Here is a 25,367-nt window from a genome sequence, read left to right on the forward strand (position 1 = left end):
CACCCCCTGAACCTCTTCATATTTTTAACGACAAAAAGTAACCCCTCAGCATTTGCTTTTTCAATGAAAGGAATCCTGACCTGCTTATAGACACAAAATGCTGGAGTAACTCAGCGGGCCAGGCAGCATCTCTAGAGAAAAGGACGAGTTGACAAACCCTTCTTCGGCCTGAAGCAGACTGTCGGAAGAAGGGTTTGACTGGAAAACGTCAACTATTCCTTTTCTCCAGGGATGCTGCCTGACTCGCTGAGTTACTCCAGCATTGTGTGCCTATCTTCAATGTAAATCAGCATCTGCAGTTTCTTCCTACACCCCAACTAGTTTGTTCTTTCCTGATTGATCCATACAGAGGAGAAAATGGAAAAAGACATTGACCAGTCTGCTGAGCAGCCACATAAGTATCACTGACAATGCCACTTATTCACAAAATGCTGGAGTAACTCAGCAGGTCAGGCAGCATCTCGGGAGAGAAGGAATGGGTGACGTTTCGGGTCGAGACCCTTCTTCAGACCCGAAACGTCACCCATTCCTTCTCTCCCGAGATGCTGCCTGACCTGCTGAGTTACTCCAGCATTTTGTGAATAAACACCTTCGATTTGTACCAGCATCTGCAGTTATTTTCTTATACTGACAATGCCACAATCTGTCCTGTGTTTTCTCCTCCAGATGAAGACGGGCCCTTTTCCAGAACACTCCAACCAGCTGTGGAATATCAGTGCTGTCCCTGCATGGTCTAAAGTTAACCAAGGACTGATTCGAATGTACAAAGCAGAAGTGAGTGCAACTGAGGCGTTAATACTGGCTGGTGCAATAGCTCCTCAGTGAAATTGTTTGCCCCAATTAAGGATTTTAATTGATGGATTAGTCTTATATTTTTCCATAACAATTTAAAAACGGAAAAAAATATTTTCACTGGTCCCAAAGTGCTTCCATACTGACATTTCAGCCACTTGCCCAACCTCACTTCAAAAAAGGTGGAAAATTTGAAAATGAAAGCAATTACAAAAATGCAAATCTTTCCTTTTTACTGTTATTTTTTTTCCCCTTTTCAAAAGGGAAAAGGGAACTTTCTGCACTCTTGTAGGAAGGCTAGTTTCAAAATTGGATGGGGGTGAGGAACAGATAGATTATTCAGATTCCTGAACAGAATTCTTTTTTTGGGTGGGGTGGGTTTCAGAGACCATGTTAATTGAGTCTGTGAGCACTCTCTATAATTTCAAATCTGCCGCTGATTTAGCTCATGTTCTGTGCTTCACTTTGACTTTTTCAGTCCCCTATGGCTTAAAGTTTTGGTTTAAAAGTAAGTGGGATGATGTGTGATGTTCTCTGGCAGATCTGGGGGTTATGGGGAAAAGTTGAGCAAACAGCCGATGTATCAAGAACCACAAATTTGAGCTTGACTCACATTGCACTCCCTGAGCAAACCAATAAAGCTGGTATTTCCCATTTCATGACGTGGCAGTCTGCCACAACATCTCATGATATATTCTGAGTCATAAAATATGCTCTGGAGAATATTAAGTTTAGTGCAGTCTTTTTAAAATATTTGATCACATTGGGCCTGGTCACGAACTGGAGGTGCCGAAAAGCAAAATGGAGATACCTCGCTATGCAAAATCTAAATCTTGGTCTCCAAATGCGTCAGACATTTGAAAACTTACAACTTAGCAGGAAAACAAATATAAATGGCAGCCATAGATTACCAAATTAAATGATCAACTCACTGGTTACAGTAAAAAGAAAAAAGAAATGCATTTATATTGTGTCTTCACCACCTCGGCACATCCAAAAACACCTTATAGCCAATCAACAGTTCTGTGTGTTACATCAGTTAAAACTTAAGCCAATTTGCATTTCAATAAAGTTGGTTCATGATGACCAAGTCACAAAGGGTCTGAAAAGGGGTCTCCACCTGAAACATCATCTATCCATGTTCTCCTGAGATGCTGAGTAAATCAGCAGTAAAGTGCTGATTTACTCCAGCACTTTGTCTCCTTTTGTGTAGAAACCCGATTGTTTTTGAAACACTCACATGGGATAATCTACTGCGATGATTTGTATTTACAAACCAACTTCTAATGTTACTGAGGATTCCAAAGGAGTTCACAGAAGCACCATTAAACAAAATGGCACAGAGGTTCTGGTGTTGTCTATGTGGCATTTTCACATTCTCCCTGTGGCTGCGTGGGTTTCCTCCGGGTTGCTCGGTTTCCTCCCAGATCCCCAAAATATTTGGGATGGTAGGTAATCGACCAGAGTAAATCAGGCCTACTGCAGTAGAAATTGGGGAGGTGTTGTTGGGAAAGTGGGGAGAATAAAATGGGTTAGGATAGGATTAGTGTAAAAATGTGCTGGTTGGTGCAGACTCAGGGGGCTGAAAGGCCTGGCTATGTGTCTGTCTATGACGCCGTCTAAAATTTGATACGGAGCCACAGATTTTAATATAAAGCAATTGCTTAATCAAGAGCCAATAGAGTAAAGAGTGAATGGGATGTTGTGAGATAGAATAAGGGCAGCAGAATTTTGGATTACCGAGTTTTGTGGGAGTAGATGTGGGTACAGTTTAATGAACCCTCTGAAATATGACAGTTCCTCCTTTCCTCAATAGTGGACTGAACCAGACCATCCAGTCCACAATGGAACAGGTTTATGAACTTGAGACCTCCTGACAAAGGGAGATTTGCTCCCACTGAGCATGGTTGACAAGTTGAAATATTGACATCCTTTTATGTGTTAACTGACGTCATGTATTTGTGTGGTTGGGGGGGGGAGGGGTAGAGCTGAAGGAAAAAAGCTGTTCCTACATTTTCTCCCATCCTGACGCAATTTTCTTTTACTGTCAATGATGCCGCTCACTAGACTTTGCTCAAACAGGTGGCAATACCATTAGGACTGCCCATGTCTAAACACTCAAAATCATACATAACCTTTACTGAACCTTGTGGGTGCTGGCTGTTTGATAGTTGTGGGAAAACCAGACTTGATGTTCCCACCCCAGTGCCCGCTTTACACAGAAACATTTCAAAGCTTTTAGGAGGAAGAACAGTGCTCATCACAAATGTTTAGTGTCCCATAAAGGTTCTTCATGTTGTACTTTTCATTTCTAAGAAAAGACTCGGCTGACTTTCCCAGTTGATGAGGCCGACAGAAGGTCATTTTCTGTTGAGGAGGGGACAAAGAAGGCACGTGCCTAATATTCATGAACACATGTGAAAGGGACAATGGAAATCAGGCACCTCTGTGAGAAGTAATCTACTAAATTGCAATGTTTGTTGCTGAGAAAGGGCTTCAGGCTCAGACTTGAACAGCATATAATGGGACAACCAGATGATAACATGGCAAAGTCAGTCCCGAGATGATGGGATTGGGCTGGGCATCATGTCAAGGGGTAGAATTATAAATTTGGGCAGGGAGAAAGCTTCAACGAGCATGGGGCTAATCTTCCTCAACAAAAGGACTGTCTCTTTAAGATATTGGTGTAGGAGGAAGTATTGAAGGCAGCTGGCACGGGTCAGGCATCCTTCCTGAAACACAGTCCCTTAGCCAGAGGAAGCTGAGCTAAATTATACTTGAGGCAAAACCATACACAAAAGACAGCCTGTTACTGAGTCTACCAATTGAAAGACAGGAAGTGATGCATGTGGTCTTGTGCATGCTGCACTACCTCACTCCCTCTCCCTCTGCTGCCAGAGTGCTTTACGTTTGCTTTTAAATTGAGCAGCATGCTTTGCTTTTTAATTCATATGGTTTTAATATAAACTTACCCAGAATTTTCAGCACAGAAACGAGTCATTCAGCTTTCTTGCTTATGTGGTATTAACGTGTTCCGTGAGCCACTTCCCATCCCACTACCACACAGTATCAATACGTCTGTTTATTTGTTTCTGTTACGTGTTTATCTAACTTTGATTAAATGTATCTATCTTACTCTACGGCAGCATCAGTTCCCATATCCAACCACTCACTGGGCAATTTGTGAATTTATTAGTAACTATGTTATATTCTACCTTACTGCTCCACAAATTGTCTTCTCTCTCGCTCCCTTATCAAATGCTCCTATAATGTTAGACCTCGAACAAGTTATCCCCTCAGATTTTGTTTTATCAGAGAAAAGATCTCCATCCGTTTTAATCTTTACTGACGGTGAATGGAGGCCTTGGCTCAGGAGTGGTGCTTTCACCTCTGCGTCAGAAGCCAAAGAATTCAAGTCTGACTCCAGACACATAAGCACAAACACGAGGCCAACATTCTTGTGCAATATGTATGTTTTTAAAAGGGTAATTTGGCTATTTGCTGCCAAAAGAAAACGATTATAAAATCATGCCATGGGCTTGATTTAACTGAAGCCTTCCTTTGGTTGATATTTTTTCTTGCCAGGGTACAGCTCCCACCAACTCTTAAATACCCTCCTCCAGCAGTTACTCTGTGTGTGTTGGAGTACACAGTATGTATTGGCAGGCAGAATATGTGAGAGGCATCTCGGCTAAGCATCCGGGAGTGATTTTTTTTTTGTGTTGCGTCTTATTTCCACTCCCTGGCCTAGGGGCATTGGAGCTAATGCCTGGTGCAACTCGTGCAATGATAAATTAACTCTGTGCAGACCAAGAATCAAATATTCATGACAGAAGGCGGTAATTTGGCTCGTCATGCCTCTGCTGGAACTTTGAAAGAGCAACTCTGTTAGTCCATTTTACCCTGCTCTTTCCAGAAACCTTATACATTTCCCACTTGAGGTATATATCCAATCCTTATTTGGAAATGACTCAATCTGTAACCACTGCCTTTCAGGCAACACATTGCAGATCATAACCAGATGCTGGGTATTAGCCTTCATGTTCCGTCTGCTTGCAGACCCTCCCACTGTTGGGAAATAGATTAGCCCTATTTACCCCTCACAGTTTTGAATATCATCTATAAAATAAGTTTTACTGAGATCTTCAACGATGGGCCAGATTGGGAGTACTTGGGCCTGTTTGCCTGCCCTCACAAGCTATTGATCCAGTGTGGTCGCATAGTATTTCAGTGGCTGGATGAGTATCCACAAGTCCAGAATCTTGATCTAGTGATATAAACTCAATCCTGCCATCGCGGTGGAAAATTTAAATTTAAATGATTGTAAAACCACATCTGGTTCATTAAACACAATGAATTCTGCTCCCCTCATCTGGTCTGGCCCATGTGGGACTCTACACCTTTCAATGTGGTTGGCTCCTGTCCGTCTCCGAGAAAGCTTATCAGAGCACTCTGCTCAAGGTTTAATTAGGACTGGATAATAAATAGAGATCTTGGCGGCAACACCCATATCCCGTGAACAAATATATAAAAGAATAAATACTGAAACAAAAGTAACAGCAGCGTACCATCAATGTTGATGAGTGATTGATCCTGGGTGGTCCACTCACAAACCTCTGCGCAGTCATTGCACATCTTTCTAAAATGCTTCCCCCCAGATTCTGGCACTGCTGCCCCTGTAATATTTGATTGGATGCTACAGAGATTCTTCTGTACCTCTCGCGTCCTGTACCTGCCTTGAGAGCATTTAAAGGGGAAGTGCATAAGCAGCTTCACTGTGTATGTAACCTTTATTCAATGGGACAGTGCAGAGGGAACGTTACACCTGGCCGTACTGCACCTAGTCTGGGAGACTTCACTCTTATCATTGCATTCATAATGGGTACAAACTTCATATTACAAGGCCAAAATATTTTTCCCCAGTGTATTTTGCAGAATCATTCGTGTTTCTTTGGACAGCTCTGTGCTTTGAGCTCCAGGTCAGTTTAAAATACTGTTTGCTGTTAGTCGACTTTCAGCTTCTGGTACATTTCTACAGAATGTAGACAAAGCACCGAACTACCAGGACCCCTGACTGATCCTCGTCATTCCAGCCCTCTCACTGACTCCTAACCTCTTCCCCCCACCCCTCCAACCACCACCAGCCCTCCCACCACCGCCACCCACTCCCACCCCTACTCCCACCGAGACATCACCAATCTCTGAAGTCTATTTGTGAAATGATCTAAAAGTTACATTTAAAATCAAAGTGCTGGAGGAACCCACTAGGTTTCTCCAGCACTTTGTTTTTTTTGCTCAAAATTCCAGCATCTGCCATTTCTTGTGCTCTGAAAGTGAAACTAATTTATTCACCCAGTGATCACGGCAGCCTTTGGCCATTTATTTCTCAGCATGTCACATGTAAGTCAGTATGTCACAGAAAGTGCAGGTAGAACCGTAACTGCACTCATTTTGTCTGACTCAGAGTTCAGAGTTCAACAATGTGTGAGCCGTCATTACCTGATCATCATTGTCAAAGACTGATACCAGGCACCCCACTCTTTGAATTACTAGTTATGGGTAGGACTAGATATTTAGTATACAAATTCCTATGCAAGAAAGGAATGGAAAGGTGAGATGAAAATTCAGAGGGAAGAATGCTTGCTTTGCCAGTAATGCCAGACATCAAGATTTAATATTATTTAAAAATGTTTGGCATATTGTCTTTTAAAATATTTATTTTCCTGTCATCACGGAAGACTGATCAGATCATCTATTGTTTCTGACTTCCCCAGCCAGAGAAAATAGTTCCACTGTACCTCCACCCTACACCTGAACAGCCCGAGGGACCTTCCTCCCAGATCAGAGGCCCAACCAACCCGCTTTTGACACCGCCTTTCATCGCTTTGCTGAAAAGCTTCTCATTTAACTGTACACACCTCCTCCAAATCAAACGTGCAGCTTTTGGAACCTGTATAGGTCCAAGCAACACTTGTTTCTTTCTGGGTTACTGGAACATTACGTGTTGCCCTATTTGGTACATAGGACTACTTCTTATTCTCTTAAAGGTTTCACCCCCTTTGTTGTCAGTTTCCACTTTCATATGGTCCACCTCTGACTTTCATTTCTCAACCTCTCCATTTCCATTTCACGGCATAGGTTCGCAACTAGTATCTGTCATCAGCTCATTATACTCCACAGCTACCGTGACTATTGCTTCCCATTCTGCTTCCTGTAAGCACCTTCTTTCCCTTCTCGCAGTTACCTGAATTTGATGCATCTGTTCGAAAGATGCCAGTTTTCACACTGGCGCTTCAGAGATGTCTTTTTTTCTCAGCTACACCCTTCATCTCTGCCCTTCTTGCTCCTAGACCAGTTACTTCCATTTTGCACACTTTTTGCCCTCGCGTCCTCTTCTATGACCCAGAACAGGGGGAGGGTTTCCCTTGTCCCAGTTAGTGCCCATATTCAACGAATCCAACACCTCTGATACAATGACAACCTAAGACACAACTTTCCTTCCAGCAACCAGTAGGGACTGTTCAAGTTGAAGGTGAAGCAGTAATGAAAGGTCACTGACCTGAAATAATAACTGCTTCACTCTCCACAGTAGTAGTCTGACTTTGCAAAATATTTCCAGCATGTAGGAAAAGGGGACGTACAACGTGATCTGGGTGTCTTAGTGCATCAGTCACTGAAAGGAAGCATGCAGGTACAGCAGGCAGTGAAGAAAGCCAATGGAATGCTGGCCTTCATAACAAGAGCTGTTGAGTATAGGAGCAAAGAGGTCCTTCTGCAGTTGTACAGGGCCCTAGTGAGACCGCACCTGGAGTACTGTGTGCAGTTTTGGTCTCCAAATTTGAGGAAGGATATTCTTGCCATTGAGGGTGTGCAGTTTAGGTTTACTAGGTTAATTCCCGGAATGGCGGAACTGTCATATGTTGAAAGACTGGAGCGACTAGGTTTGTATACACTGGAATTTAGAAGGATGAGAGGGGATCTTATCGAAACGTATAAGATTATTAAGGGGCTGGACACGTTAGAGGCAGGAAACATGTTCCCAATGTTGGGGGAGTCCAGAACCAGGGGCCACAGTTTAAGAATAAGGGGTAGGCCATTTAGAACAGAGATGAGGAAAAACTTTTTTAGTCAGAGAGTTGTGAATCTGTGGAATTCTCTGCCTCAGAGGGCAGTGGAGGTCAATTCTCTGAATACATTCAAGAGAGAGCTAGATAGAGCTCTTAAGGATAGCGGAGTCAGGGGGTATGGGGAGAAAGCAGGAACGGGGTACTGATTGTGAATGATCAGCCATGATCACATTGAATGGCGGTGCTGGCTCGAAGGACCGAATGGCCTACTCCTGCACCTATTGTCTATTGTCCTTAAACCTCAACATTTGCTGTATCGTGCTTAAAGAAAAACAACGCAGAGATGTTAAAGAATAGATGGAACATCAGCAAAGACTTGGATTTATGTAGCAGTTTTAAAGTAAATTGACCAAATGTACTTCACGGATCCGAATTGGGATCCTAATTGGCAAAAAAAAATCAGCACAAAGCCACAGATGATAATTGGAGAGGTGACCAAAAGCTAGGATGAGAAGTTTTCATTGCTGCCATCAGGTATGTGTAGAGTTTTAAGTAAGTCCGTTCTGGAATGGGACCTGTGTTCTACCAAGATGGAAGGAATAGAGAATGGACAACTATCTCTTGCAGCAAATTCAGTTAGATGTGAGGGTTTTCCCTTATGTTCTTCTAATGTATCTTTCTTTTTCAGTGCCTTGAGAAACTCCCAGTCATCCAGCACTTCAAATTTGGCAGCTTGCTCACCATCAACGCAGGGTCATGAACTCTCATGAAAAGCAGTGCAGAATCGGAGGCATTCTGAGGTTTTCTGACCAACTGCAACAAAAAGAAATTCCACCAAAAAATACATGATTTTTTTTCCTTTTGTACAATTTTTTTGAGGGGTTTGTTTTAAGCTCAGACTTGGAGTGAAGTGGTGTGGATTTTTAACGGGTGCAAACGGACATCAAGTGGCTCAGCTTAGGTCACTAGAGTTTGTCATTGTACACCATCTCTACACCCAGCACAATCATCAATCTGCATCTCAGGTGTGACAGCCCAAGCCAGTCTGGTATTGGTAGTGCAAAAGGATTGTAAAGGAAGGGAACTACAGAAATGCTTAAAAAATAAATCAATTAAAATCTAAAAATGTGCCTTTGATTGGAAAAGAGTTTTGTGCCACTTAAAAGCAACGAGTGGCTTATTTATTTAAATAAATTAAACTACATGCCTCGCTGGCTTAATTCAAGGTAGTTCTCAGTTTTCCCCCAACCCTATCCTGCAGTATATCACGCTGCTTGTATAATAATTCATTGTGTAATTCTATGGTTATTTTTCATTGTAAATGAGACATTTGGGAAAGGAAGCATCCTGCCACTCTCCTCTGTTCCTCAGCACCCACTAAACTTTCTTGGCTAGTTTCAATGGATTTCAAGTATCAGCGTTTAAGTAAGAATATGATTGCTGGTAACAGAATGACTAAATTTCACCATGACTGATTTGGTTGAATATATCCACAGCCTTTCGTTCATATCTAAAAGGTATAAATCTTATTAGACAAAGTATTAGGCAATGCAGTATTCAAAGGATGTTGATATTCTCTGCCCTTTAGTGTGTTTGTGTGTGTATATATATATATATATATAAGTATTCAGAGGATCAAGCTCGGAGTGTTTCATCAATGAGATTTAACCCCCTGAATGAAACGCACTCTGATGATGTTATTACATATAACTACAAAATAAAGATTAAAGGGACAGTTGTTTCTCCAAGGCTGTTTGATGAATTTTGGTTTTTATACTCCAAGCAATGCAATGATGAGTTATCCAGAAACAGAACTTTGCTGGGTTAGGTGGCCGATGGGTCAGGAGGTCTCTTTGGTACTATGGGTAGATAGTTCACCTCAGTCAGGTTGGGAGCAGGGACCAGCACAACTGGCTTTGATCCCTCTGGGTAGGGAAAATTGACTGTCCCGTAGTCTAACCAAGCCCCTGCCCCCCTCCCCTTTGGTGAAGAGTGTGGCTAATTGATTACTTTTACAAATACACAACAGGCTAAAAGATCATCTACTATGGTGTATGACTCTGCGATCTGACTGAATCCCAGTGCATGCTTCTACAATTGAACAGCAGGAAGACTGAGGTGAGACACAGTGCTCCTCCTAACAGGGATGTTGGCTTGATATAACCACCGATTATATCACAGTAGATATTTGGCCAGGTAATCAAATAGAATTTAAACAACATCAGAGAGAAGGATGTGAAGATTTTAGGGGCAGAATTCCAGAGCTCTCAGCCCAGGCAGCTAAAAACACAGCTGCCAAGTGATTTAAATCCGTAATGTGCAATATATTATTGGGCTGGAAAAGGTACATATATAAAGAAAGCAAAACCAAGGCAAGAGTTGAAAGCAACAATGAAAATTTAAAAATCAATACACTGGTTGTCCAGGAGCCAACGGGAAAATGGATAAACGAACCTGATTTGAAGTCAGAATGTGGCCATTCCTCGAATTACAAATATCTGATATACAGTGCATTCAGAAAGTATTCAGACCCCTTCACTTTTTCCACATTTTGTTACGTTACAACCTTATTTTAAAATAGATTAAATTAATTTTTTTAATCATCAATCTACACACAATACCCCATAATAAAAAAGCAAAAACAGGTGTTTAGAAATTTTTGCAGTAATTAAAAAGAAATAACTGAAATATCACATTTACATAAGTATTCAGACTCTTTACTCAGTATTTTGTTGAGGCACCTTTGACAGCGATTACAGCCTCAAGTCTTCGTGGGTATGATGCTACAAGCTTGGCACACCTGTATTTGGGTAATTTCTCCCATTCTTCTCTGCAGGTCCTCTCAAGCTCTGTCAGGTTGGATGGGGGGCGTCGATGCACAGCTATTTTCAGGTCCTTCCAGAGATGTTCGATTGGGTTTAAGGGCTCTGGCTGGGCCACTCAAGGACATTCACAGACTTATCACGAAGCCACTCCTGCGTTGTCTTGGCTGTGTGCTTAGGGTCGTTGTCCTGGTGGAAGGCGAACCTCCGCCCCAGTCTGAGGTCCAGAATGCTCTGGAGCAGGTTTTCATCAAGGATATCTCTGTACTTTGCTCTGTTCATCTTTCCCTTGATCCTGACTAGTCTCCCAGTTCCTGCCACTGAAAAACATCCCCACAGCATGATGCTGCCACCACCATGCTTCACCGTAGGTATGGTATTGGCCAGGTGATGAACAGTGCCTAGTTTCCTCCAGACGTGACGCTTGGCATTCAGGCGAAAGAGTTCAATCTTGGTTTCATCAGACCAGAGAATCTTGTTTCTCATGGTCTGAGAGTTCTTTAGGTGCCTTTTGGCAAACTCCAAGTGGGCTGTCATGTGCCTTTTACTGAGGAGTGGCTTCTGTCTGGCCACTCTACCATAAAGGCCTGATTGGTGGAGTGCTGCAGATATAGTTGTCCATCTGGAAGGTTCTCCCATCTCCACAGAGGAACTCTGGAGCTCTGTCAGAGTGACCATCAGGTTCTTGGTCACCTCCCTGACCAAGGCCCTTCTCCCCCGATTGCTCAATTTGGCTGGGCAGCCAGCTCTATGAAGAGTCCTGGTGGTTCCAAAGTTCTTCCATTTAAGAATGGCTGAGGCCACTGTGCGATTCGGGATCTGCAATGCTGCAGAAATTGTTTTCTACCCTTCCCCAGATCTGTGTCTTGACACAATCCTGTCTCGGAGGTCTACGGACAATTCCTTCGTCTTCATGGCCTGGTTTTTGCTCTGACATGCACTGTCAACTGTGTGATCTTATATAGACAGGTGTGTGCCTTTCCAAATCATGTCCAATCAATTAAATTTACCACTGGTGGACTCCAATCAAGTTGTAGAAACATGTCAAGGATAATCCATGGAAACAGGATGAACTCAATGTTGAGTGTCATAGCAAAGGGTCTGAATACTTATGTAAATGTGATATTTCAGTTATTTCTTTGTAATTACTTTGCAAAAATTTCTAAACACCTGTTTTCACTTTTTTATTAAGGGGTATTGTGTACATTGATGATAATTTTTTTTTAAATCCATTTAAAAATAAGGCTGTAACGTAACAAAATGTGGAAAGAGTGAAGGGGTCTGAATACTTTCTGATTTTTGTTAGAACACCATGGACTTTGGGTTTTGCGACTTTGATTTCCAAATATATTTTTGCAAAATATAGCATGTCACTGCCAGTCAGAATAAACTGTACCACTATGCCCACAATGCATTTTGTGCAGTCTTTCCAATTTATGAATTTTTGGTCCATGAAACATTTTACAGGAACACATTCGTTTTGTGAATTGAGGGATCCTGTAGTTTTGGATGTGCTCAGTTTTATTGAGAGTTTAAGTTGGAAAGGTGGCCAGGAGTAACAAATCTAGGAGTAACAAAGGCACGAATGAAAGTTTCATGAGCAAATTCTATTAAAATAGATTATCTGACCATTTCCACATTTCTTTTTAAGGAATCTTGTTTGGTGCCAATTATCTGTCTCATTTCCTACATCATGGGATGACCATACTTAAGCAGTCTTTAGGACATTGAGATTATGACTTCTTAAGACAGGGGGCAAAAAGATTTCAAAAGATAGATCTCAACCTGGGAAAATAGGTGATATGACACTAAGTTCCCTAGAGACCTGGGAAAGAATCAGAGAGAGGATGGAAATGAGAAGCGACTCCAGACTCTGCTGGCTAAATATTTCCAAAATATTTCCAACCCCCAACTAGTGGTTAATTTGTCATCTTGTGTGGATAAAACCTACTTTTTGCCTCATTTCTGAAGACTGGGTAGCTGCTGCCTGTAGAACCAATACCCAGTATAATCTGGTGTCTGCAGAAGAATTAAAGTATATATAGAGACAAGGTATTCATCACCTCAATCCAGTTCTGTGATTCAATTAGATGGTGGCAGATATATCTTAACTCTGGCTACATGCTTTCTTCTGGGTAATTTGAAATCATCACCCACCAAAAAACTATTGTGCTCAGTTTTGCCATTTTCAAATGACCCACAGTATCAACCGCTTTTAGAAAGTCTAGTTTGGATGCCCACTTTTCAATCTGTGGATTAAAATCTAAATGAATGCTACAATATTTGTTTGAACTGAATACTCCAACTAAGATGACTTTTACAAAGGCAATATTACAACCCAATGTAATGCCCTAAAATTGATACTTGGCTATCCTCACTGGCTTTAACAAACTTCTAAAAATAGCATTTTACAAGTCATTAGATTAACTTGATGCAGGTGTCATTTACATGAGGTACCACTAGAGAGTGCTGGATCACAGAATCCAGCACAGATTCACCACCACAAGATTTCAAAGGATAAAGAGCATCTCCGCGCTGAGGGTTTTGGATTGAAATGCTAAAGTGTATTAATATCAATTTCTCAGTTTAGTAGCATTTTCATAGAAAAGTCCCTTAAATGCATGTCCCAGCCACACATTGCAAGGAAACAGATTTGGAACCATGATCTAATCTGAACAGTGGCAAAATGAGAGTCTGAAGAAGGGTCTTGACCCAAAACATCACTGATTCCTTCTCTTCAGAGATGTTGTCTGTCCCGCTGAGTTACTCCAGCTTTTTGTGCATCTTTGTCAAAATTAGATAGCCGAGTTATCTAGAGTTAAAATCAGATATCTCTATATCAGTATCCAGGTGCTTTTACTGAAATCAGTGTCTTAAATAAAGCAGTATTGGGTTCATTTGTGATAGCTAGTTATGCCCTATGGACAATACATTTTACTGGTTCTCCCATTTATAATGGCCACAGTGCTGGACTGTGGAATAGCAGTCAGTCATGTAGAGAAAAGACACCACAAAATATTGAACAAAATCTTGTACCTGAACTTTAAAAAGCATTTAATTCCAAATCGAGGAAGTTTGATATCGGCCACTCTCGCGGTACATACCCTCTCTGCACTTAATATAGCCTACAACACAACTAAAACATTCCGATAAATGCCCCCATGATAACACCGAGTTACTGCAATTATTTTTATTATCATTCTCCAAGTTGCCCTTTCCCCATAGTTACTATTGTTATACCATAGTCATCAAACTAACACTTAAAAATACTCTCAAAAGCACCTTGCTATATCACACCCACTACTAGTATAGCCTACAATACCAATGATAATAGCCTGACTTGGAAAGGCCTGGTGAACAGACATTTCAAATGTGAAGATTTTTTAAAAAAACTGCAGATGCTGGATGTTTGAAATAAAAACAAACTGAACACAATTTCTAACATTTTGTTTTTATTACTCAAAAATATTTATCCCTCTCAAAGCAAGAATCTAGCCACCTCCCCTTTACAGTAAATGGTAAGGGATTTGATCAACATCTTGAGGATTACAAGTGATCTGAAACCTAATTGGATAATCAAATAAATAACGTTTAATAATTGAGTAACCCAAGGGATAGGTATTATATAATGAATGAATTTTCAAAACCTTTCCATGTGCTCAGAGCATAATGGAATACTCCATTTACTTAGTTGAGTGTAGCTTTTATGATACTTAAAGTTTGACATCATTCAGGAGAAAGCATCAACCACCTGATAAATTAATTCCTTCTGCTGCTGGTCATGTTGCCATTGACAGCAACTCTCAAACTCCATGGAAGAATAGAAAATGTACATTGATGGACCATTAACGTACACTTGTCTCAATCTGACCGTTCTCAACTTCATTATTCATGTCAGACAATCAACCCCCAAGTTCTGAAAAAGAAAATGACAGATCATTTCTAGTGGTCCCTTTCTCTGCTACAACAACTAACTATGCCACTGGTCAATGATGGTCACCACATGTTGGCATTGTTTGATTGTGCGATATTTGGAGGCTGATTCATGGTTTAGCGTGGACAGCCGGGTGATTTAATTATCCGCAGTCAGGTGAACTTTAGCTGTTGTATCATCACCTATCTTCATCTGTTATAATATCGAACCCTCACTGAATGAAGGTGGAGTGGGGATTATTGTTAGTTGTTAGATTAGACTAATCAACTGAACCATTACTGGAGGTTACAGAAACCAAAACAGTTTCTGTGGAGATTATTTACAACCCGAGCACTTGATTCAGTCATATACGATACATTCTTAGAATGTTCCGTTGCAGTCAAGCCGTTTAATCCATTGAGCAAACTAATTTAATCCCATCCTCAAACTCTTCACCATCCCATCCTATCTAATACCACCCTCCTGGAGAACATCCCATATCCTTCTATCCTCATATCTCCGTCCCCATTCGAGTGGATACCTCATCTTCCCAAATGGCGGAAAAGGGAGGAAGTGTGCCTGGGAAACCACAACATAAGCTCAAGACTGTGTGGGGTCAGATAAATCAGCAAGGATTGCCACCACAAGTGGTGAGATAGAAGGGAAGATTTCTACATTAGCACCAATGTCCCCAACATTAGCTGCAAAGCCCGTAACATTGATAAGAATTGCCACATCACCCACCCTCATGATGATACACCATTCACCATGTTGAATGCACTTGGAAGAAACGCAAACGGCAGCAAGAGTGTAGTTCGTATTCTGAGTGGAGACGCTTAATGTGATAATAATGAAGCTCTGATAACACCATCGCTTACTTAGACTTCCAGGACACAGCTGCCAGACAGAAGCAACGAGGGAAAAGCCAACTTACCGTCCTCACTAGCCCACCAATTGTGGGTGCATCTGCCTATGACATATTAGTGAGAATAATAACTGCATTGACCTTGCTGAAACAATGCCCTGTCTTAACTCTGGGGAAAAAACTCCATCTTACTGTCTTGACAGAATCACTATGATGAATGAGAGAGAATCAAGGAAGATCTAACAGTCTGAAACTGGGTGCTCATAAGGCTGAAAAATAGACAAAATTCTGGCGTAATCCAGCGGGACTGTCAGCATCTCTGGAGAAAATGCCTTTCCTTGCTTCCAGCTCCTCCCCAATACAATCAGTTTGAAGGGTCCTGACCAGAAACAACATCAATCCATTTTCTCAAGAGATGCTGCCTGACCCACTGATTTACTCTAGCATTTTGTGTCTCTATAAACCAGCACCTACAGTTCATTTTTATTACTCATAAGGCACTGTGAATCATCAGACAGTTGGATTCCAGCATAATCTATAACTTCGTGACCCAAATGATTCCCCATTTCACCATTACTGTCAAGGCAGGCACCAAACATGGGTCATTGAGTATAAAAGATCATGTCAAGAGCAGAAACAGGTATATAAAAATCTGAAGCAGCAACAGCAGAGAACTACAAACATGTTTATCACCTGACCTTGCATGGTATAGATGGAATTATCAATCCCACTGCCATTGATCAGGCCAAAGCTATGCACTCCTGCCAAATCCAGGAGTGAACAGTGATCCTTGAAGAGACAAATGGGAAAGAGAGGATCCAACATTAATGATGGCTGAGCCTAGCACGTTATATGTGACACGATATATATAATGAGGAACTGCAGATTCTGGTTTATCCCATAGAAAGACAAAATGCTGGAGTAACTCAGCAGGTCAAGCAACGAGAGATGCTGCCTGACCCGTTGAATTACTCCAGCATTTTGTATCTTACTTTACATTACATGAACAAGAGTAAAACCTATAAGCATCTGTATCCACCATGGCGTCTTCCAAAACCTCCACAATCACAAAGCACAGTCTGTGTAATTTGATTAATTCCATTTGATATCCACAAATGACTGGGCACACTTGCTACAAAGCATGGGCTGGGATAACAGCATAGATTTGGTGCTGAGCATGATGATCCAGAACCTATGACCCTTTTGTAATTAATGCAAAGAACACATAAATCCCACTGTATTCAATCATTTGCAGGCCTTTTCCATTTAGATAATAATTTGCTTTTGATTCCTCTTAACAAAGTGCACAACCTCACACTTTACTTATTAAACTCAATTAGCTAACATTTAATCTCACTCAATATATCTAAATCCCATCGCAGAGTCACAGTACAGGAAACAGTGGGTGGCACTGTGGCACAGCGAGTAGTGATGCTGCCTTATCTCACCAGAGACCCAGGTTCTATCTTGACCACAGATACTGTCTGTGTGGAGTTTGCATGTTCTTCCTGTGATCTCGGGTTTCCTCTGGGTGATCTGATTTCCTTCCACATTGTGTGGTTAATTGGCCTCTGTAAATCGCCCCTAGTGTGTGGGAAGTGGATACAAAAACAGGATAACATAGAACTAGTGTAAACTGGTGATCAATGGTCAGCATGGAATCAATGGGCCGAAGGACTATATCTCTAAACTAAATCTACTGATCTCCCCTCTATCTCCTCAAAGCACTCAAGCAAATTTGCCAAAATACGATTTGCCCCTCATGAAGCCATGTTGTCTTGGGTTGATTAGATTCAACTTTCCTAAATTAATAGTTAGTTCCTTTTTGATTGACACTAGCATCCTGTGAGCAATAGATATTAAACTAACAGGCTTATAGTTTCCTGCCTTTTGTCTTTCTACCTTCTTGATCTGCATTGTATAGCACAGAAACAAGCCATTCAACCCTCTACATCTATGCTGATCTTTCTGCTGTCTATATTGCACCTATTTATCTGCATTAAGTTTGTATTCTTCCATGCCTCACCTGTTCAAGCATCTAAATAGGCATATGAGAAACTGCAGTCATATGTGGGAATCTTATAGCAAAACACAAAGTACTGGAGGAATTCACCAGGTTGGGCAGCATCTGGGGTGAAAATGGGCCGGTGACATTTTGGGTTGGGATCCTTATTCAGACTGGCATGCAAAGGTTTAGACTGTGTCTAAATGTCTCAAACGTTGAGGTTATGTCTAATTGCACCACCTCCTCGGGCAACCTATTCCATATGTCAACCACTCGAAGAAAGATTTTCCCCACAAACCCCCTTCCTCATACCTGAAGCCTAGACCCTCTTAACTTTGATATTCTTCTATGAGAAAAATATATTTTTAAATATACCTCAGTCAGGTCATTCTTCAGACTGCTTTGCTCCAGGGGAAAACAAGTTCAGCATATCCAATATCTTCCCATAAAGTCCATAAAATCTAGGCAACTACCTTGGTAAATCTCTTCTGCACTCTCCCCAGCACAATCACTTCCCGATGTTCACTGGTAATCATCAAACTATTCAAAGCTGATCTCGCCTGCTCTTCTGCCCATCCTTCTGAACTTAGCTCATTGGGAAACCATCTTGCAATCCTCACCTGTTGAAAGGTTCTGCTGTGCTAACAATTACAGACATTACCCATTGTTTTCTGAAATTTTACAATAAAAAAAACTGGAAACAAAGCAGCAGATCAAAGGAGGATCATAATGGTGAAATGGGCAGATACATGGATGAAACATAATGCAGAGATGTGTAGAGTGGACCCATTCTAGTACCACTGCTTTAAACAGGTCTGACAAAACAGCCAGCAGTCCAAGGTCAACACCAATGTGTATTTATCAAGTGTTGCTCCCTTGCCTGGGAGCATCCGAATTTCTAGAATGTTTTGCCTTATTTCAAATTTCCAGTATCTAGTTTTTATTTTAAAAAATGTTCATTCTTTGGCTTTTGGCATTAACAGAAAATCTTCTGTTATCAGAAGAAGTGCTTCACAAAAGAGTCAACAAATTACCAGGATCACACGAGGAGACATTAGGATGTTACCAAAAATGCAAGGTGTTTTAGAGGAGAGGTGAAGCTGTTCAGAGGGTCAACTTCAGAGCTTAAGGAGAAAGTGAATTAAACCAGGGTTTGAATACAGGAGTAAGGAAGTCTTAAAGCAATTGTGCAAGACCTTGATCAGACCACTCCTGAAGTGCTGTGTATGGGTTTTGGTCACCTTTCCCAAGGATGATGCACTAGTCATTGAATATGCAGGGAACAGAAGGATATGGATCACATACAGGCAGATGAGTACTTTATCTTGGCATCATTGTTTAGCACAGACATTGTGAGCCAAAAGGCCTGTTCCTGTGGTGTCCTGTTCTATGTTCTAAGATTCAGTAGATCGGTCCAGAGATGTCATGTTTGCTAAACAAGGAAAGGTTGCATAAACTGGAAGTGTTTTCTCAGGTTTAGATGAGAGGAACTTTCATCAAAATATACAAAATTCTTAAAGTGCTTGACAGATGAGATGCAGACAAGAGATTTCCACTGGCTGAGGAATCTAGGGCCAGGAGGCATAACTTGAGAACGATGGGTAGACAGTTTAGAACTGATGAAAAAATGCTTTACTCATTGGGTGGTCTTCCTTTGGAATACTCTGCCATGGAAGGATGAGGAGGTTCAGTCATCATGGTCATAGATTTCTGGACATTAATAGAATTGAGTAAGATGGAGATAGTGCTGGCAAACAGCACCAAGACAGAAGGGCCGCACTATCCCCATCTACAGACCCCACAGGTCTGCAAGTCCTGCCCTTATTTCTTATGAATCCATTATGAATGTGCATGATGCTAGATTTGAAGGAATGCAAAGATTATGATGGACTGGAGGATGATACAAAGAGAGGAGTAGAGGGGAAAATGCAAGAATAAAAATAAAGTTTGAGGTTGTTTTCCCTGGAGCAGAGAAGGCTGAGAGGGGACATGATCGAGGTGTACAGGATCATGAGGGGCATAGATAAGGTAGATGGCGGGGAACTTCTTCCACTGGTGGAAGGTTCAACAACGAGGGGACATAGATACAGGGTAAGGGGAGGGAGGTTTCAGGGGGATGTGAGAAAAACTTTTTCACCCAGAGGGTAGTTGGAGTCTGGAACTCACTGCCTGGGGTGGTGGTGAAGGCGGGAACACTCACAACGTTTAAGAGGCATTTGGATGGGCACTTGAAATGCTACAACATTCAGGGCTACGGTCCAAATGCGGGAAAATGGGATTAAAATTAGACTGTGTTTGGTAACGGGCGGCGCGGACACGATGGGCCGAAGGGCCTCTTTCTGTGCTGTGGGACTCTATGAGGTGCCCATAAACTTGGAACCAATGCAGAACAGTCAAGAAGATTGATGAATGAATGTAAAGGACTGGTTGATGTGATAGTGTGGATTAGGAAAAGGTCATGGTTACAGTGATTGAATGAAAGAATGATCAATGACAAATCACTTGCCACCAGAGAATGCAACCAGGAAGGGGCAAATCATGAACAGATTAAAAAATATATAACTAGTTCAATTGTTAGTAAGTCCATTATCAGAATTTAAGTGGCTCACACCGGAAGTGTGAGATCAGGAGCAATGCAATACCATAATGCCTTTGAGCAAGATAGAGAATGCCCTTTCACTTTGGCTGGATTCAGAGTCAGTGTCTCATGCACCACCCCAACCAACACTGGAATCTAATGGCAAATTACTCAAAGCAAACTAACCAGAATCTTAGAACAATCAGTGAACGACTAGTCAAATTAGACTCAGATGAGTTTGTTGTATACACCAGGGTGCAATGAAATCCTCGTTCACATGAAGCTTGTAAACAGCATATACACAGCAGTGGTAAATGTAATAAATACAAGTGCAACACAGAATGATTCAAGATTGTAATACAATCTGAAGTGGTAACTATTAACATTAATTAAAGTACAATAATGGAAGAACCAAATGATGTTGAGTTAAGAGGATGTGGCAGCTTCTCCAGATATGGAGTCTTTAAGGCAATTGGTTCAGTAGTCAGAGAGCTGTGGAGAAGAAGCTGTTCTTCTGTCTGGACATCCTAACTCTCAAGCTCCTGTGCCATCTCTCAGCAGGTAGAAAAGAGAAAAGGGAACAGCAGGGGCGGCAACCATTCCTGACAATACTTCCAGATATTGTGTTGTTTCTTGTCATATCAGCAGTGAATCCATCCCTGTGCCACCTTAAACCACATTTCCTGTTGAAAATTATTATACCTTTGTCAAGACAAGCTTAGAGTCTCTTCTGCTTACTAGTCCTGTAGGGTTGTGAAGGGTGGTTCAAGAATCTGATAATTAATGGGAGGAAGCTGTTCTTGAACCTGGAGGTAACTGTTCTCAAGCTCCTGTACTTTCTTGCCAATGGTAAAAGCAAGATGATGGCGTGATCAGGGTGCAAGCACTTACATGGTGTGGGTCAAATTTAAAGATGGTGTGGGAGCAGTCTCTAGCGATTGTCATGGGTATAGAGAGTGTAGAGCAGAGGACTGAACACAAAGTCAAGGTGCCTTTGTGCTGATGGTTAGCGAAGTATTGTTGCCATTCCATTACAAGTCTCCCCCTTTGAGGAAGTGGAGGATGCAGTTACAGAGTGAAGAGCAGAGACCCAGTTCAGAGTTTGTGGGCTAGTGTGAAGGGTTTTAGATGGTGATCTGTAATTGATGCACAACTGCCTGACATCTCTGTTCCTGTTTTTCAAGAGGTCCATTGCAGAGTGGAGATCCAGTGAGATCACATCCACTGTCAATCTGTTGTGATAGTAACAGGTCAGATAAATTTAGGAAAGAGGCACTTCAGTCCACACTGACCAATAATCAGCTGTTCATTAGTGCCATGTTATCTCACTTTCTCATTCACTCCTACAGTAGGCTTTTACAGAGGCCTACATACCTCATGCTTTTGGGATGTGACAGCAAACCATAACACCGAGAGGAAACACAAGGTCATTGGGGCAGAGTCCGTGCATGGTCCACACAGACAGCACCCAAAGTCAAGATCGAACCTGGGTCTCTGGTGCCAAGGCAGCAACTTTATCAGTTGCACCACTGCTGACCTAAAATACTAAAACATTTTTGCTTAAATTTTCCACTTGATACAATATAATGTGACCTCAGTCTTAAGTGACTAAGATGGTCAGGGGAGCAGTTGCATGGGAAAACCACCAGCAAGATGCACTCTCCCACCTTGAGCATTCATCACCATGGGAACAGGGTTCATTCTGCTCAGCCAACGTGATCTCGACTCACTCGATCTACTCCTCCGTGCCAGACAGAAATCCCAAACGCCGCTTTGAGACTTCAGGTTGCGCAAAGAGATTCCAAATCTCACATTTAGTCGCCTTGATCCCCACCAAGTAAATTTGTCAACACAAATTTCACTCAGGATCTCAATCGGAACCCCCTCCCTTAATCATTTAAACTCAAAATACACCGGTTCTCAATGTAACCTTTTAAGACGCAGCACAGCGAAACCAGGATTTAAAGCAAAAAGCGCACTTTGCAAACGCACGGCTGGGGAATTGACACAAGTTTGAAAGAAACTCAAGATTCTTTAAAATAGTTGTGCACCAAAAGGATCAACCGTCCAGGCAGGTAATGATATACCGTTTATTAAAAGCACAAAAGTACAGATACAAACACAGTAGAGATGATATGTTGACAGATGAAGTCTCCGAAATTAAAACTGGTCAGTTACACGCTATAAACGTTTCATTAAAAACTTTTAGCCTTAGTACCTTTTTACAACAAAAGGCTTCGCCAAACAAACTTTGGCAAGAAAATTTGCATCGGGTAACATTTCGTTCAGTTTACCGATTCACAAAATGGAAACACTGTTAACAGCCTCACCATTTAACTGCACGCTCACGTTAAAAGGTTTGCTGTGTTGAACAACTGCTCGACGACAAAAAAAAACAAAAAACGTTGAAAAGCTTTTGGATCCAGATTAATCAAGGGTGGGGGGAGAAGAACTGTTCTATTTACAAAACGCAAAGTAAAAATTGCAACACTGATCTGGACTAATGCTCGTCTGAAGTAGCGTTTTAATTCACCTCCATCACCTCGCGCTGTTTCAGTGACTACTGCACCCGACTGTCACCAAATGAAAGTTTAATTTGGGAGTGGGAATGTGTAGGAGATAATTCTGCGTTAAAATACTATGCAGACCAGTGGCAACACTCGGTGCCAACGGGTGACTGACTTTTCCATGTTAGATGGGATGTTACAGGCGCAATATGGACTTTAAAATAGAAATTACTACACTGTTCCAGTGCTCTGCATTTAAAATTCGTAGTAAAACGCAGCCACAGGAGAATCAACATTACAAGTCTTCCACTAATGCAATTTAAAATACACTTTGGGACGAATTGTTTGCAATTCACATTGCGCGCGTTAAAGTTTTAACAAAGTGGGAAACATCTTTCCAAATTATAATTGGTTGATGTTTCGCCATCGTTAAAACAAAAAACGCGGAATGAAAATAATTTTAGAAACAGCGTTTAAAAAAGTGTTCCCAAATGCAGGGAAACCAACATTTAAAACAATAGCGAGCCGATGGGCCCCACCACTGCCAAAAGGGAGAAGTTAATGCAATTTGAAGTCGCGTTATCTCAAATAATAAAGTTAAAATTTAGGAAATGTTTAGAAGTCTGCTGAATTTTAAAAGGAGACTTTGGGGGGGGGGGGGGGAGAGAGTTGCACCACAAGATCAATTTAATTCCGCATTGTGGAGAGTCGGTGCGTGTCCCCTTTAAAAGCGTAGGGCCGGGTCACGTGACGCCGCCAGCTTCCCACCGCCCCCATTCAACCCAACGGCGGCGAACCCTGGCGTCAGGGAGTCTGACACCATTTAAAGGGACAGCGCTCCTCTTAAAGTGACACCGACATCCGCGCTGGGTTTGGGGGGAAAAAAAGTGACACTCAAAAAAATCTGTGGCTTCTCGTTTTTTTTTTAGCTCCAAAACCATTCTACCTCCCCAACCCCATCAAAGATTTAGGCAAGTCAATCATGCAATTTCCGGTGGGGAGGGGTCGTAGGGGGGTGCTGACCTCCAAGTCCAACATTGTAAACGATTGACTGTTTCCAAGTTGCTCTACTGTTTAAGTTCCGAACCTCCAAAACAAAACAACAACAACAACAAAATAGCACATTTGCCTCCAGTTGGAAGTGTGGTCCAGATTTGTTCTGCCTGTTACAGTATAAAAAATAATAAACACAGCACAAGCACACACACGTATCGCACACACACACACACACACACACACACACACACACACTGGGGAAAGCGCTCAGAAAGCCACGATCGCTCTAGTCCATGCCCCTAAACTGGCGAGCGCTTGTTTGCTGCACAATTGCCCGTTCTGTTTGACTTCTGACTGAAGCAACTGCTCCGAGTCCGCCCGGCTCACCAAGCCGGAGAAGCCAGAGCCGAAGATGGAGATAAGGTTGGAGATGTTGGAAGGGTCCGTGCAGTCCAGGGTTTGCCCGGAGCCAGAGTAGTCTTCGAACCGGACTCGCTTAACCGGCGAAGAAAAGTCTTCTGCTTCGTTTGGGTAAAAGCTACTGCCCGAGTCCGACTTGCGCTTCCTGCCGCCGGGACTGCTGGCGCAACAACAGGCGCAGTCTTGGAGGTAGCCGTTGTCCACCGTGGTGACTGTGTGAGTGTCCAGATCCAGCACTGTGGTCTTGGTACAGTGTGTCCCACCAACGCCACCACCTCCCGACGGCTCATAGTTCGTGCCGGGGTACGAAGCCGAGCAAGAGAGCCGGTAAAGAGGGTGCTCAGGTTCTATGTCCTTACTGAGTTGAGTGTGCAGGTGGCCGGGCTGGTGGTCGAGTGGGCTGCAGACGTTCTCCCCTTGGCCGCCGTTTGTCTCCACCATCTCTTCCACCACTTCGAGCGGGTGATTGCCTTGGATCTCTCCCGAAATGTCTAGCATGTCGTGTCCCTCCTCGTACTGATGCATACCGTAGACCTCGGCGTACTTCTCGCTCATGTAGACTTGCCGGGCGTTTCGGAGCACATAGGATACCAGGAGGTTCTTGTGAAGCTTGATACCTCCTCTCTGAGTTCTCGAATTGTGGATTTTGCGGAGAGAGATTGTGATCAAGCTTTGTGCATTGACGGCACAATCCATCATGACCGACCGCCGTTGGTTCTCCACTCAATGAACAAGCCACTTTTTGTTAGTTGCCCCCACACACAAAAAAAAACCCAGTCCTGTACTGGGTCGGGAGGGGAGCAGAGCTCGGCAGAGAACCTTCGCCTTTTTCTGAGTGCCTCTGTGTGTGTGTGTGTGTGTGTGTGTGTGTGTGTGTGTGTGTGTGTGTGTGTGTGTTCCCCAACCCACAATACGCCTTCCCTCTGCCTCCTCCTGCACTGACACTGCGAGCAGTAAGAAGGGTTAGGGCAAGCCACAGCATTTATATGGCATGAATGAGTCATTTGCAATCTTCCCTGGCCACTCAGACTGCAGAATCGTGCGCTGAGAGACAGCATCACCGCCCCTCCCCGTGTGCACCAAACCAATGGGAGCGAGGCGGTTCCTCATTGCTGTTTAAATCCACTGTGAAACAGGCAAGGCTGGGGAAGAAGAAAAAAAAAATCCCTTCTCTCGCTACACTGCAACTCAGAGCGCTGAGCACCAGCTCAGCAAGGAAAAGCTTCACTCCTCAATTAGACTCGCAAATAAATAAATAACCAGCATTTATCAGAACTCTTCTAATTCTTCAAAACATTTAGCACCCATTACTCAAAGCCTCAGATTTAATTGGAAGAAAAAATATTTATTGTATTTTTTCCAATTTTTTTTTAAGCACACTTTTCTGTTCTTGTGTTAGATA

General features: G+C 42.4%; 2 protein-coding genes across 2 annotated transcripts in view; one reads left to right on the forward strand and one right to left on the reverse strand.

Moving 5' to 3' along the window:
• ptpa (protein phosphatase 2 phosphatase activator) overlaps positions 1 to 9,607 on the forward strand; it is a 44,429-nt gene extending 34,822 nt beyond the window's left edge. Inside the window, exons 9-10 of the mRNA XM_078426103.1 lie at positions 667 to 774; positions 8,548 to 9,607. Of these exons, the coding sequence (XP_078282229.1) occupies positions 667 to 774; positions 8,548 to 8,619 (180 nt within the window). The 3' untranslated portion in view covers positions 8,620 to 9,607. The remainder of the gene's footprint in view (positions 1 to 666; positions 775 to 8,547) is intronic.
• Positions 9,608 to 22,112: 12,505 nt separating this feature from the next.
• On the reverse strand, positions 22,113 to 24,903 carry ier5l (immediate early response 5-like). Its single transcript, XM_078425882.1, has one exon. It carries the CDS (start codon positions 24,662 to 24,664, stop codon positions 23,813 to 23,815), a length of 852 nt encoding a protein of 283 aa, XP_078282008.1. The 5' UTR covers positions 24,665 to 24,903; the 3' UTR covers positions 22,113 to 23,812.
• Positions 24,904 to 25,367: the final 464 nt, after the last annotated feature.

Source organism: Rhinoraja longicauda, chromosome 31 (assembly GCF_053455715.1).
Source record: "Rhinoraja longicauda isolate Sanriku21f chromosome 31, sRhiLon1.1, whole genome shotgun sequence".
Classification (NCBI taxonomy): domain Eukaryota; kingdom Metazoa; phylum Chordata; class Chondrichthyes; order Rajiformes; family Arhynchobatidae; genus Rhinoraja; species Rhinoraja longicauda.